General features: G+C 38.9%; 1 protein-coding gene across 3 annotated transcripts in view; it reads left to right on the forward strand.

Annotated features, from left to right (window-relative positions):
- Positions 1 to 14927, forward strand: part of LOC135227005 (macoilin-2-like) — a 151760-nt gene that overhangs the window by 128999 nt on the left and 7834 nt on the right. For 2 of the 3 annotated variants that reach the window (XM_064266755.1, XM_064266752.1), the window contains 2 exons: positions 13796 to 14433; positions 14609 to 14751. In XM_064266755.1, coding sequence (XP_064122825.1) covers positions 13796 to 14433; positions 14609 to 14751 — 781 coding nt within the window. Of the gene's footprint in view, positions 1 to 13795; positions 14434 to 14608; positions 14797 to 14927 lie in introns of all 3 variants that reach the window. The other variant, XM_064266753.1, reaches the window with a different exon arrangement.

Here is a 14927-nt window from a genome sequence, read left to right on the forward strand (position 1 = left end):
AAACAGTTGACGATCCTGAAACTAATACCGTGTGGGTACTATAACAATGCTGGTGCCGAGGCACGCCACCACGTACATAGATGCATGATGGGAGGGACGCTGGCCAATAGGAGAGAAGGATCTCATGGCCGCGACTAGCATCAGGAACCAATGGGAGAGCAGGAGGATGGTGGCGAGTGTACTAAGTTGGCGGCGCGCGAGTTTCAAAATTGTTATCGGTGGTTCAGGCGAATCTCGGACTTTACAGAAACCTTTCGTATCTTGAAAACTTTTTGTATGTAGAGCCGTTAAATTTTTCGTATTGGCTTTCGTATCTCGAGTTTTTTGTAAGTTGAGCCTTTCGTATCTCGAGGTACCACTATAGTTCATACTTTGGCAGTTACTGCCCTTTTGGGGAAATCTGCCTCAACCCCATCTGCGCAGCCGATTGTCATGAGTTTAGAAAAATCAGTTTACTTCACCTTCCTCTTCTTCCTCACCAGGTTGCTGGAATTGTATGAAGAAGCAGGAAGGTAGCCCTTTTTGTGCAGATGTTGCTCTCCTATGTAGAGTATTGATGATCAAAGGACCTCTCCACTACACGGTTCAACAGAAAGCTAGAGGGCTACTTTTTATTGGTCCCAGATCTAATCGCTGGGGTGGAGGACTCCATACTGCATCCTTGGGACAACCTGGAAGTTTGCACCTTTCCTCCTTTCTGCCTGATGTGTCATTTCCTGAATCTCAGGATGACCCTAGTAGCTCCTTTGTAGCCTCAAGCAGAGTGGTTCCTGGGTCTTCTGTCTTTTCTCTCAGCAATGTTGAGAGAGATTCCACCTTAGCACGAATTGGTAGAATCTTCATCTCTTCACTACTGGAGCCTGTCCTGTACCTCTGAGGAGAGAGATCTTTCTCGCAGAGCAGTGACTCAGATGTCTGTCTTACCTCAGATCTTCATCAACTGGTGTACAAGGGCAATTGAGCCGTCTGCTGTGATTTATGTTGTCAACAGGATTTTTCTTCATTCAGATTTTCTGTTCAGTAGATAATGAATTTGATCTGTCTCAAAAAACAGATAAACCTTTTTCTGTTTTTGCTCTCAAGGGCTACAGGGCTGCCTTATGATTATTTCGTCTGAAAGACGTTGACATCACTTCATCCTGGGAATTCTCTGTGGTTCAAGAGCTTTGAGTAGTCTTGTTCACCTAAGGAACTCAAACCTACCTGGGACCTTATTCTGGTGCCCCTGCATCAATTATCTTACAGGGAGCTGACTTTGAAAACAGTTTTCCTTCTGACCTTGGCTACCTTGGAAAGAGTTGGAGAGCCCCATGGTTAGGATTATGACGTAAACAAGAAGTTTTTTAATATGTCTCGGAATTCGTGGCTAAAACCCAAATTTCCTCAATCCACAATGACAGATTTGCCTCATTTCTGTTCCTTCTGTTATAGAGTTTGTTACCAGTGACCCTCTAGAGTTACTGCTTTGCCCTGTCAGAGCACAGCGTTATTATCTAAAAGGACTTGTCTCGTAAAGCCTAGTTGTTGTAGACTTCTTGTTAGCGTGACCCAGACAGAGAAAGAGCCAGGCCAAGAAAGAGGTGCCCAAGAATACCTTTTGGTTTAGCTACATGGGAAGGTTAAGCCAAGAAGGGGCCCAAGGGGCAGAGGTAAAGGGGGCCGTCGGTAGGTTAGGCGCCTCTCCCTCTCCTGTGCCACAGGTGGGGGGTTGCCTGGCAGGCCATTGGGCCAAGTGGCAGAGTTATGGGGTGGAGAAGTGGGTGGTAGATGTCCTTCGGGTGGGATACCTACTGCCATTCAGCTTCTCTCCTCCTCTGCCGGACAAGCCGCAGCTCAGGAAGGCATATCCTCCAGATTCTCTGAAGTTCTTGGCTCTTCAGAGGAAGTGCAGAAGATGCTGGACAAGGATGCGATAGAGGAAGGGGTGTGTCCGTCTCCGGGGTTTTACAGTCACATCTTGGTACCCAAGGCGTTGGGAGGATGGAGACCTGTGGTCGACTTATCCACCTTGAATCACTTCATCAGGAAGACATGGTTCAAAATGGAATCCACGCGTTCGGTGTTGGCAGCTGTGAGGGAAGGCAACTTCATGCTGTTGATAGACTTAAGGGACGCATACTTCCAAATCCCTGTTCATCCAACGTCCAGGAAGTTACTTCACTTCTCTCTTGGGGACAAGGTCTTCGAGTTCAAAGTCCTATGCTTCGAGCTGACGACAGCCCCTCAAGTGTTCACAAGGGTCTTCTCTCTCATGTCAAGTTGGGCCCATGCTCAGGGGAACCATTTGCTGAGGTACCTCGACGATTAGTTGGTCTTGACAGTTTCCAGGGAAAAGCTGCTGCAGGACAGGGATCGTCTACTTTGGTTCTGTCTGGAACTGGGCATCATAGTCAACCAGGAAAAGTCAAACCTCGTACCCAGTCAAAGGATTCTCTACCTGGGCATGGTCATCGATACGACAGTGGCAAAAGTTTTGCGGTCGGATCAGAGATTGGAGAAGTTGCAAGTGGTGGCGCTTGCGACTTCCTGTCGGAACCAAATCAGTCAGCTCATCAGTGGAAGTGTTGTCTTCCCTGGAGAAGCTGGTCCCTCATGGGCATCTTCGTCTTCGGTCTCTGCAATGGAGACTGGGAGAATTCTGGTCTCCGGTGGGGGACTCACCCCAGTTAAGGTTCCTCTGTCTCTGGAAGTGAGAGAAAACCTTCGATGGTGGTTGGACGACCAGAATCTTTTGAAGGGTGTCCCTCTGCGTTCTCTTCCACCGGACTTCCTTCTATTCTCGGATGCCTTCCTCGCAGGTTGGGGGCCTCAATTAGGCGGCCTCATCGCTTCAGGCGTTTGGAGTTTGGAGGACAAGCAGCAACATAACAACATCTTGGAGTTGAAGGCAGCCTTCCTGGATCTGAATGAGTTTCGGGGGGAAGGTAGAAGGTCATTCTGTGTTCTCATGTCGGACAACACTATGGTGGTAGCCTATGTGAACAAACAGGGAGGCCTTGTTTCTCGTCAACTTCACGCCTTGACCGTCGAGGTTCACCAGTGGGCGGTCAGCAATTTGGTAGAGCTCTCACCCAGGTATATCCCAGGCAAACGAAATATGGTCGCAGATGAACTCCGTCGTCGGGATCAGACCCTAAGCACAGAGTGGTCCCTTCTTCAGGTGGTAGCAGACAAGCTTTGCCAGGTTTAGGGCAAACCCATGCTGGACATATTTGTGACTCGCTTCAATAAAAGCTGGAGATATTCTGTTCAGTGGTCCCAGATCCTTTAGCGATAGCAGAGGACGCATTCCAACATCCTTGGGACAACGTGGAGGTGTGTGCCTTCTCTCCGTTTTGTTTCATCCGTCTAAGTTCTGAACAGGCTAGTGAGTTCACGGGTCTCAGGATGACTATGGTAGCCATTCTGTGGCCTCAGGTGGATGTTGTTGTCAGAGGTTCCGAGGGAGGTTCCCCCTTGGTGACATCTCCTGTGTCAGCTGTATGCGGAAAGGTTCCACCAATCAGTAGAATCCCTGTCTCTTCACAGTTGGAGGCTATCAAGTATCTCCTCCGAGCAAGAATCTTTTCTCAGAGAATAGCAGGGCATATGTCCAGCAGTCTCAGAAAGTCGACCTCAGCGGTTCACCAAGGTAAATGGGCGATCTATTGTGATTGATGTCGTAACGCGATTTTTCTCCACTCGCAACCTCTATTCAGCGAATAGCAGGCTTTTTACCTTCCTCAGATATGAGAAACGTTTGTCCGTTTCTGCCATTAGAGGCTACAGGGCAGCCCTGAGTTTGGCGTTACACCTTAAAGGTATCGACGTCTCCTCTTCGTGGGAACTTTCCTTGTTAGTTAAGAGGTTTGAGCAGTCGAGTTCTCCTAGAGAGCTCAAGCCTCTGACTTGGGATGTATCCTTGGTTCTCAAGAGCTTCTTTAAGATTCCACATGAGCCCTTGTGTCGCTCATCTGACAGGAACTTGATGCTCAAGACAGTTTTCCTTATGACCTTGACATCTTCGAAGAGGGTATGAGAGCTCCACGTTCTGAGCTATGATGTGAAGCACACCTGGGGTTGGGGGTCGGTCTCCTTCGAATTTGTCCTGGAATTCGTGGCCAAGACCCAAAATCCCTCTTTGCACGATGACAGGTTCACTTAGTTTTTCATTCCATCTCTGAATGACTTTGTGGGTGGTGATGCTTAAGAGCTTTTGTTTTTGCCCTGTCTGGGCCCTGCGTTGCTATCTTAAAAGCACCTTTAGACCAGGCTGCCGCAGACTTTTTGTTAGCACAGGCCGTACAAAGAAAGGTGTCTAAGAATACTATCTCTTTTTGGATACGGGAAGCCATCAGACAGGCATACTTGACTCTTGATGATTCCACCACCACATCTGTGTAGGCTAGAGCGCATGACGTTAGGGGTGTTGGTCCCTCTCTGGCTTTCAAAAAGAACTTGGCTGTACATAGTGCTGAGCGCTGGTACTTTGGTTACACCAGTACAAGTTCACCTCTTTCTATCTTAAGGATGTTGCCCACAGATCTGCGGACACGTTTTCCCTGGGTCCTTTAGTGGCTGCCCAACTCATAGTTGCCCTTAACAGGGCACCTTTGTATCTTACCTAAGATGATTGTGTGGATAAGAGAATGAGTGAGTTGGCTGGTCTCTTTCTTTCTCTTGTACCTTTCCTTCTTCCTTCGGACGGGTTAAAGAATAGACACGTTATTTGCTGGACTGGTCTGATGCAGGTGAGTAAGGTAGTCATACTGATAGTGTGGTCACTTAATATACAAATATCAAACCCTCTATTCGGTAGTATATGCTCCACTCCTTGACAAGGAGAAGTTGGGAGTAGTACAAACCCTGGTGTATTGGTTTGCTATTGAACAGTCAAAGTTTCTCTTTGGTTCCCTATACAATGGTTCTCCCATATATCACTCAGGGTCTGAGGAGTTAGATATCAATTTATGTAGCTTCTCAACGGGCTTCAGTCCTCCTCCAGAAATCATTTCTTCTGGAAGCTGGACTGGTGGGTAGGCCCCCAGCCAGTTTAGAATGTCTTGTACCTCCCTCCAAGTATGAGTCTATCCTATTATTAAGACCGAAGGTTTGTTCGCGTATGGAAAAATAACAAATTTTCCAAGACAATATGTATTTTTCATAGTTACAAACCTGAGGTCTTAACATTATACTGCCCGCATCTAGCCGCCCCTCTGTGTGGAAAGACATCCTGAGTTGGGAAAGACTGACGTGGCAGCGTAGGTGAGTGGTCCTCCTTGACCACTCTTCACCTGATCTACGCATGCGTTGCCAGATATCACAAGATTCCTTGCTTTCATGTGTTTTTTTACAGGATCCAGCTAGGTGCTAGAAATTATCCTATTATTTAGACCTCAGGTTTGTAGCTATGAAAAATACAAATTGTCTTAGAAAATTTGTCATTTGTTTTCTTTTGAAAAATGCACTCCCCAAAGGAATTACTCATTAAATAGGCATTTTATTATGAAGATATGCCAATAATATATAAGATAAGCTTTTTGTTATGAAGATATGCCAATAGTTTATAAGGTAAAAATGGCTTTATTACGTTTTTGCTGTGTCGCCAATTACAAAGAACAATACTATGCTAATCTACAACAATTATCATTTGTATCTGCATTGTTCAGAGAAGTTATTTATGTTCTACCAAAATGATAATAAGTTTCAAATTAAAAGTTATCCTCCTCCATGTTATAACTACTGAAATTACACTACTACTAAAATTCTCAAAGGTTACCAAACAATAAATTTTCGCTGTGAACGCAACGGTATAACTAGATGTTTACATTTTGTTTGCCTGCCACTTAGACTTGAAGGTTAATTTCATTGATATGGAATTATTCTTTGAATAAGCTATTTATTATGAAGAATGCCAATAATAAGGTGAAAATAGTTTTTTATTACCTTTATCGTCAGTTTTTATAATGTGAGTCTTTTCTTGCTTGTCGATGGTTATTGCCCCGCAGCCGAGGCTTAGCCTACCGATAAACATCATTACGCAACATAGACAAATCAGTGATGCTGCGATTCATACCCGTTATATAGACTGAGAAGCGGTCCAAGGAAAAATCCATGGCTAACTGATACCGCGACTCCTGATCCGCAATTAAGGGATGTTCCACTGTATATTTTTCCATAGAAAAATCTGCAAATAGGCGAGTCCGTGAATAGCAGGGGTCAACTGTACTTTTTATGATAGTAAAGTACTTCCCAATGCGGTATAGAACTGCATTCATTTGATATTCATCAGGGTCAACTGAAATAAGGTTAAACAGATTTTATTTTCAGTGCAGTTACCACCGACTTACCATTGAAGCATATGAAATGTAGATGTAAGCATAGGGCAAGTTATAAAACATAGAGATGAATTAGAAAATTAATTAGTTAAATGAAATGTTGTAACATTAACAGTGATGAAATATTCTCCTGTGCACTTTCTATGTAGGATGAAACGCCACATGTAGGCACGCTGTAAACACATTAAGTTACATACGCAAGGTTTCAGTTATATTGCGAGATGACATGGAAAGTCAATGGCTACAATAGAAAATAAGAATAATAATATTGTTTACATAAGGTTAGGTACAGACCCCTTCACTTCAGTTTGGCTCAGTCTCAAAAAATGCTAATATGTAATGCTTGCTTCTAAAGTTTGAATGCTAAACATAACGCTAATCATGCTCCCTAAGTAGTAAGCTAACTTTTAAATAAAATGAAAGTTACAGTAATTTCATTTAAAAGTTAGTTTAATACATTACCCTTAAAAATAGGAATAAATGGTAAAAATATAGGTGTGTGAAGACTACACACCAATAATGTATTTCTCTCTTCTCTCCCCCTTCTGACTGCCAGATCTATTTTCAGAAGGCTTAACGACACTTTTAAGAAATTCCTTATTCTGTCTCTTTTTTTTCTGAAATTCCTTTTCATGAACAAGCAGCGCTTTTTATTTGGACTAATACAACTCTTAGTTATGTGCCAATGTTTTAGAACGGCTCATTTACAGTTCAAGAAGGTAAAGGTAAAAATAGATCAATTAAAAATTATCTACCACTAACTGAGAGAGATAAAGGGAGAGATTGTCTTTATATAAGTATTAAGCTAGCTTTTAAATGAAATTAAAGTTACTGTAATTACCGTATAGTACTTGTGTATCATGCGACTTTTGAAGACCTAATTTTGGAGCTAATTTTAAGGGGGTCGCATTATATATGAGGTATAAAATTCGAGTATGTAATAATCACGTATTAGTATTGTATGATAAAATACAAACATAACTGATATGCATCTTTTCCATGGATCTTTTAAAAAGTTATGCTTTACTTCACTGCATCCAATAATATATGTATTTTAATATTACTATTTGTTTGTATTATAAAATACAAATATAGCAATCAATGTTTTGGTTTGGAAATCAGCTGAGGACAATTGCGAGGTAAGTTTGTTTTGCTATATTGAACTCAGATCAGAGAGACTTTCTTGCTTCTAGTTAGAGGAAATGAAATTCAAGTTACTATTCATATGGGATAAGGTTATTTTACGTTATACAAAGTGTTTTCAAGTCAAAATCACTTAAATACGTATCGTTTATGAACGAAATTTAGTTATTTTTTTTCATTAGTAGATGCTGCTGAGGGCATGTTTATTGTGTAAATAAAAATCAACAGATTCCATTTGATATTTTCACTTGATCTCATCAGAATACTACGAGCTTTACATATTTGTCTTTTATTGGAGAGAAAAAAAGTAAAATGTGTTCTTTCCTGCCCAGCAGTTTTGATTAAAACACGTTTACGTTTACGGTCAAGTTTGATTGTGCTATAGCTAAGTTTGCAAGAGTTACATCCGCATTGCCGATGCACGATAAGTCGTTAGCAGATCAACATTCTTTCCTCTGCTTCAGCTAAAACTAAAGCTTCAGCTAAAACTTACAGATTAAATTTAGCAGTACTATATGCCTTTGCCAATCTTTTCTCCATAGCAAGTAACGATATACTAGTTATGTAAAAATATATCAGTCCTATTCTCCTTAATGTCATTTTCAGCATCGGTAATTTTTTACTATCGTATGATAAAATGCATGTAAAAGGCAGTTGTATCGGATTCGGTTGGTCATTGCAAATCAGCTGTCTCTGGCTGTATGCATTTTCAAAACATGTATAACATTACTAACGATACTTTTGGCATTCTCTTTTACTTTTTTAAAACTTAACTAGAAGATGGGATAGATAAAGAGATGGAGGAAAAGAGGTTAGCCTATTGTTATTTGGTCTCGTAAATTAACTCTCATGATACGTGAGATACATGATAAAATCATATTTAAAGCGTGAAAATTTGGGGGTCACATGATATGCGAGATCGCATGTTACAAGAGTATATACAGTAGATTATATCCATACTGTGACACAGAGAGAGAATTAAGTAAAAATCATTGACCGGCTAATCAGCAACACTCCCCTGTCCTGTCACATTGCTTGACATATTTAACAGCTCTGGACTCGGAGCTTCTTTTGGTGTAAAAAAGAAAAGATGAAGGGACAGAATTTTTTATATACATCATTTTGGAATTACATTTATATTGTTATTATTATTATTATTATTATTATTGTTGTTGTTGTTATTTGAAAGTATTATTAAACAAATACTTGTAACATAAAAATTCTCTCCTCTCAGTAAGAGAGATCAAGAGATAGAGAAGAATTGTTGTTACTTAAAAGCTAAGTGGAAAGGGTACTATTTCTTTAAAATATCATAGAAATTTTGTAATTACAGTTTTATTATCATTATTATTATTATTATTATTATTATTTTTATTGATATTTAAAGATATTTAGAAACATATTCTCTCATCTCAGTAAAAGAGAGAGAATTATTAATTTTATTATTTAATATTAATTTATATATAAAAGCTAAAACTTAAAAACTAAAGTACTAAAAATTAAACACTAACAGGGTTTCTCCAGGATTAAAAAATGTTGCATGCGTGTGTCTGTGAAATACTTGCATATGGTACATGTAATTAGTTGGGGTCCAATGAAAATTAGCACTATTGTGAATTCGCACAACTTGAATCACATAAGATTGAGGTATTACTGTAGTACATTTCTTAAACCATTATGGATGGGTAACATACATATACAGCAGTCCCCCGGTTAACCCTTAAACGCCGGAGCGGTAAATAAAAAAATGACTCCCGTGTGCCGGAGGGGTTTGAGAGTGAGCGCGTAAGCGGAAAAAATATTTTTTTCAAAAAATCACAGCACGCTTAGTTTTCAAGATTAAGAGTTCATTTTTGGCTCCTTTTTTTCTCATTGCTTGAAGTTTAGTATGCAACTATCAGAAATGAAAAAAATTATCATTATCATATATAAAATAATGCGATATATGATAGCGCAAAAACGAAATTTCATATATAATTGTATTCAAATCGCGATGTGCGCAAAAACGGGTTTTGAAGGTAACAAGTTACTTTTTTTTTCGTTGTAATGTACACTAAAATTTCAATCATTTTGGGTCGGTATATAAACAAAATTGTTAAAACGTATAAAAGCAACCACAGGAAAAGAAATATTATCACAAAATAATGCATGAATTCGTAACGCGCTTACGTAAACATATTTTTTTCAAAAATTCACCATAAATCTAAATATTGTCCTAGAGACTTCCAATATGTTTCAGAATGAAGACAAATGATTGAATATTACTATACTGTAAGAATATTAGCTTACAAATGCAGTTTTCGACCATATCTGACGAGCTAAAGTTGACCGAATGTCGAATTTTTTGATAATATATATTTTTTTTATATGCAATTATTTCGGAAATAAGAAAAGCTACAACTTTCAAATATTTTTCGTTTTATTCTACATGAAATTGCGCACATTTTCATATATAAAACTCTATGAAATGCCTAATATGAAACGGAGCAAATATTCCGAGAATGGGACTTACGCATTCGGAGATTTGTGGCGGAGAATCCGCGCGCGGAGGGAAGGAAAGTTTTTTTTTTAAAATTCACCATAAATTTAAATATTGTGCTAGAGACTTCGAATTTGTTTCACGATGAAGATAAATGACTGAAATATTACTAGACTGTAAGAGTTTTTATCTTACAATTGCGTTTTTCGACCATTTCGGTAGAGTCAAATTTGACCGAACATGGTTTTTTTTTTATTTATCGTGATTTATATGCAAATATTTCGAAAATGAGAATAGCTACAACCTTCAACTATTATTGTTGTATTATACATGAAATTGCGCACATTTTCATATATAAAAACGTTATGTAACGGCTAATTTAAAATGGTGCAAACATTACCACAATCGCACGTTTGATTTTTTCGGAAGAGTTACCGCGCGGACGTAAAGAAAATGTTATTTTTTTCATAAATTCACCATAAATCGAAATATTGTGCTAGAGACTTCCAATTTGTTGCAAAATGAAGGTAAATGCTTGAATATTACTAGAATATAAGCGTTTTAGCTTACAATTGCGTTTTTCGACCATTTCGGCAGAGTCAAAATTGACCGAAGGTTGAAAATTTGTCACTTATCATTTTTTATATGAAAATATTTCAAAATTGATAAAAGCTACAACCATGGGTTGTTTTTAGGTTGTGTATTGTGCATGAAATTGCGCACATTTTCATATATAAAACTTTATGTAACGGCTAATTTAAAATGGCGCAAACATTACCACAATCGCATGTATGATTATTTTCGGAAGAGTTACCGCGCGGACGTAAGGAAAAAGTTTTTTCATAAATTCACCATAAATCGAAATATTGTGCTAGAGACTTCCAATTAGTTGCAAAATTAAGTTAAATGATTGAATATTACTTAAATATAAGAGTTTTAGCTTACAATTGCGTTTTTCGACCATTCGGTAGAGTCAAAGTTGACCGAAGGTTGAAATTTTGGCACATCGTTATTTATATGAAAATATCTTAAAACTGATAAAAGCTACAATCATGAGTATTTTTTTGTTGTATTCTACATAAAAATGCGCACATTTTCATATATAATACTCTATGTAACGGCTAACTTAAAATGGTAAAAAAATTATGTCAAAGTGACGAAATAATTTCTGAGATGTGTCACAGATACTTTTTAGTGCGGCAAGAAAGAAATTCGCGCTTGCGCGCCTGCGTATCGATTGTAAACAAAACAACACCTTGATCCGTGAACTCCCAGCATCCCCCTAAGGCCGCGTGATTCAAGAGTTTCGGCTGGTAGGCCTCCAAAAGTATTTTTCCGCGAATTTTTAAAAAAACTTGTATGTCGACGTAAAATACGTCCAGTCGGCACCCGAGAGACAAAAAATGTTGACGTAAAATACGTCCAGTCGGCGTTTAAGGGTTAATGGGGATCCGGTTTTATGGCATTAAGCCGATTTATGGCGCCATAACATAGCTATCAGAGGTGCCATTAACCGAACCCTGGCGCCATAAGCGCCTTCAATCACCGAGTTCCGGTTAATGGTGGTTTTCACTTATCAGCACCCCCCTATAACCGGGGGACTCCCTGTACTACATAGGTTTACTTGTAGTTTTTGGGTTGGATTCCGGTTACATACATATACGTACTATGTTCAAGATTTCTGGCCATACAGTTTAACGAGTTTTGCGGAAAAGTGCTCAGATCATAATGGTGCTTATGGCACCATAAATTGCCAAGTTTTGGTTAATGCCGGTTTTCGCTTATCGGAACCCCCGCTGATAACCAGGGACTGCTTGTAGTGAGGTTCCAATTAAAAATCTGAATGTCTGTGAATTCACGCAACTCAGAGTGTGTAAGATTGAGGTATTGCTGTGAACTGAAAACTACAATAATCAGTTAGCTACATGAGCTGAGGTTGCAGTACAGTGGCCCCTGTATCACTTTCTCTGGATTTGTGGACTCGTGCATTCGCAGATTTCTTTCTGGAACATATCCACCCATTATTTGCATATTTGCGGTAATTTTCTCAGAAATGTCAATGAATTCCTGTTTTTTTTATTAATTTCATCATGAAATGCACATTTTGTGGAAAAACTATCAATAAAAGAGGTATAAACATTTTTAGTCGGTTTTTCTTTGACTTTTAACCAGTTGGGCCATGTTAAGCGTTTTATAGTGGTTCCAAATATTTGTGGGTTCTAGCTATTCAGGGGTGATGGGTTCTGGTACGCATACCTTGCGAATACGGCGGGTACCACTGTACTACTATAATGCATTAAGACAGTTGAGTGCAAGTAGCACACCAAAGAAAAGAAAGCTATTAACTTTTGAATGTTGCTACCTAATTTTTTTATTTTATATTTTTCAAAATTTTGCTAGTCAAATTTGTGGGGCATCTTCCTTTCTGCAAGATATATCAAGCAGGTAACAAGACCACAGTTTTCCTTGAGCATAGACAAGTTATCTTAGGAGCATGTGATAATGTAAAGAATTGTAAAACTGCACATGTTAATATGCTTGCATACAAAATTAAGGCTCTTGATGTAAACAAAATCTTAATTGTGATTTGGAGGTGCCAAACAATTTACACAATACAGTGAACCCCCCTTACTCATGCACTCCGGATTTGTGGACTCGCATATTCACAGATTTCTCTCTGGAACATGTACCCCCATTATTCGCAGAAAATTTGCATATTCGCAGTATTTTTATGAGAAATATCTGCAAATTCCTGTTTTTTCTATTAATTTCATCATAAAATGCACTTTTTGTAATAAAACTTTAAAAAGCCAGGTATGAAAATTTTTAGTGTGATTTTCTTGTGTTTTAACCAACAAAATAGGCAGTTTTAACCATTTTTATAGGGGTCTCAATGAGAGGGGGAGGGGGAGGGGGAGGGGGAGGGGGAGGGGAGGGGGAGGGGGAAGGGGAGGGGGAGGGGGAGGGGGAGGCGAGCACTGTAGTTTACTATGGGAATGTGATGAACAAGTGATCAGACTTTTATGAGAGTTAGTTGCTGCTGTTTTAAATAATTAGTAAATACTGTCCTTGGTTATGTTGTGCACTCATAGGATTATCATGGCACTGATAATCCTTGTCAACTTCAGTGCATAGGCCTTGACCTCATGCATCTTACATCCACCAGCCCAGGAGTAATCCTATGACATTTAATGCAATTTTAGGGCTTAACATGTAATTCATACAAATTACAATTCTCATACACTATAATCATCTGGCTTCAGACATGTTAAATATGTCTGCCCTTTTACTTTTAAACCCATTGATTCATTTACTTAATGAGTCTATCTCTAGAGCCATTAGTTCAGTTGCTTGGCAAATTTGTTTGAGTCATTGGTTCAGATGTTTCTCTCTTTCAAAGAGACTTTCAGATGGATCTGTTTTTTAGTAATTTACTTCTTTACACTTGAATAGTGTTTTACACTAATGTGTTTGTGGTGATTAAAATTCTTTTTAAATTAGTTTTATATAAAAAAAACTTTTTTTTTTTTTAAATATACATTTGAGATTACCCAACCTATTAATTTTTTGGAGGCATTCAGTAAGACAACAGATTGAGTAAAATGGCTAGCTGCTGTTCAGCAACAAGTATGAGCATGTCAGGGCTGTAATCTTTGAGCCATATTTATAATTACTTTGTCTTTGAGCCATATATGTAATTACTACTTTGAATGGGAGCTGCAGTTGGATATTTGTAATTACCGTACTTTGAATAGGAGATGATGTGTATAAGTTGATGCTGACTATCAAATTAGAACTACAAATAAATTTTTGGGTTGCATGAAAAATTTACATTTTTTACAAATTACATTTTCAGGTTGGAGGCTGACATAAAGAGATTGAAAGCAGATTTGCAAGCTTCAAGACAAACAGAGCAGGAGCTTCGCAACCAAATAAATACACTTATATCAAGTGACAAAATAACTCGTCAGGAGATGAACCAGCTTCAACAAGACAATGATAATTTACAAAATAAACTTCATGGTCTTGTGACAGCTCGCCAAAGTGATAGGTCAACCATTAGCGGGCTAGAGAGGCGATTACAAGAAGAGCGGCGTGCACGCACAAATGCCGAAAATCAAGTGGCGCAACTTGAGAGACGCCAGAAAAAAGCTGAAGAACAAGCACAAGCCAGAGCACATGCTCTGGCAAATGCAAAAAGCGAGTGTAACGAGTCTTGTCGCAGCCGTCGAAGTGAACTGGAAGCTGAGGTAAAGCGAGTAAGGCGAGATCACAGATTAGCTGAGGACAGAGTGCGTACAGTGGAACGTGAAAACTTAACTCTACGGCAGTACAAAGATACTCAGAATGATACAGAAGTTTTAATGTCTGCTCTGGCAGCAATGCAAGACAAAAATGCACATTTAGAGACTTCATTGTCAGCAGAGACCAGGGTCAAATTAGATTTGTTTTCTGCCCTTGGAGAAGCAAAACGTCAGCTTGAAATTTCTCAAGGTATGGAGGACTTAGAAGTTGATATTCATTTGTCACCAAGTAACAGTAGCTAGAATAATAAAATTCAATGCTTCAAGTTGATCATAAGGCTGTACATAATTTTTTCTCTGTGAGCTAGAATTACATAAATCATTGAAACTTTCTGTTCTTAAACATTTAATTTTGATCTTTACAGGTCTTATATCCACAAAGGATAAGGAAATTGAGGATTTGAAGGCCAAGATTGCTGAAGTGTTGGCTGTCTGTCCACCCACAAGCTTTCCAAACACATCATTGGACACCACTCCTGTCCACTATACTTCCAAACTGCTACCACAGGTGGTGTCTCTGGTTACATACTCTCCCTCATAGTAACCATATAATGTATGATGAATCTTCAAAAACTTTTGAATTAATTGAGTAGATAAAATAACTAAAAATATTTACTATATCTTTATCTATCAGCAAACACTCAGTAATTTATAAACTTACTGCCCTTATAAGAAATGTTAATG

Source organism: Macrobrachium nipponense, chromosome 15 (genome assembly GCF_015104395.2).
Source record: "Macrobrachium nipponense isolate FS-2020 chromosome 15, ASM1510439v2, whole genome shotgun sequence".
Classification (NCBI taxonomy): domain Eukaryota; kingdom Metazoa; phylum Arthropoda; class Malacostraca; order Decapoda; family Palaemonidae; genus Macrobrachium; species Macrobrachium nipponense.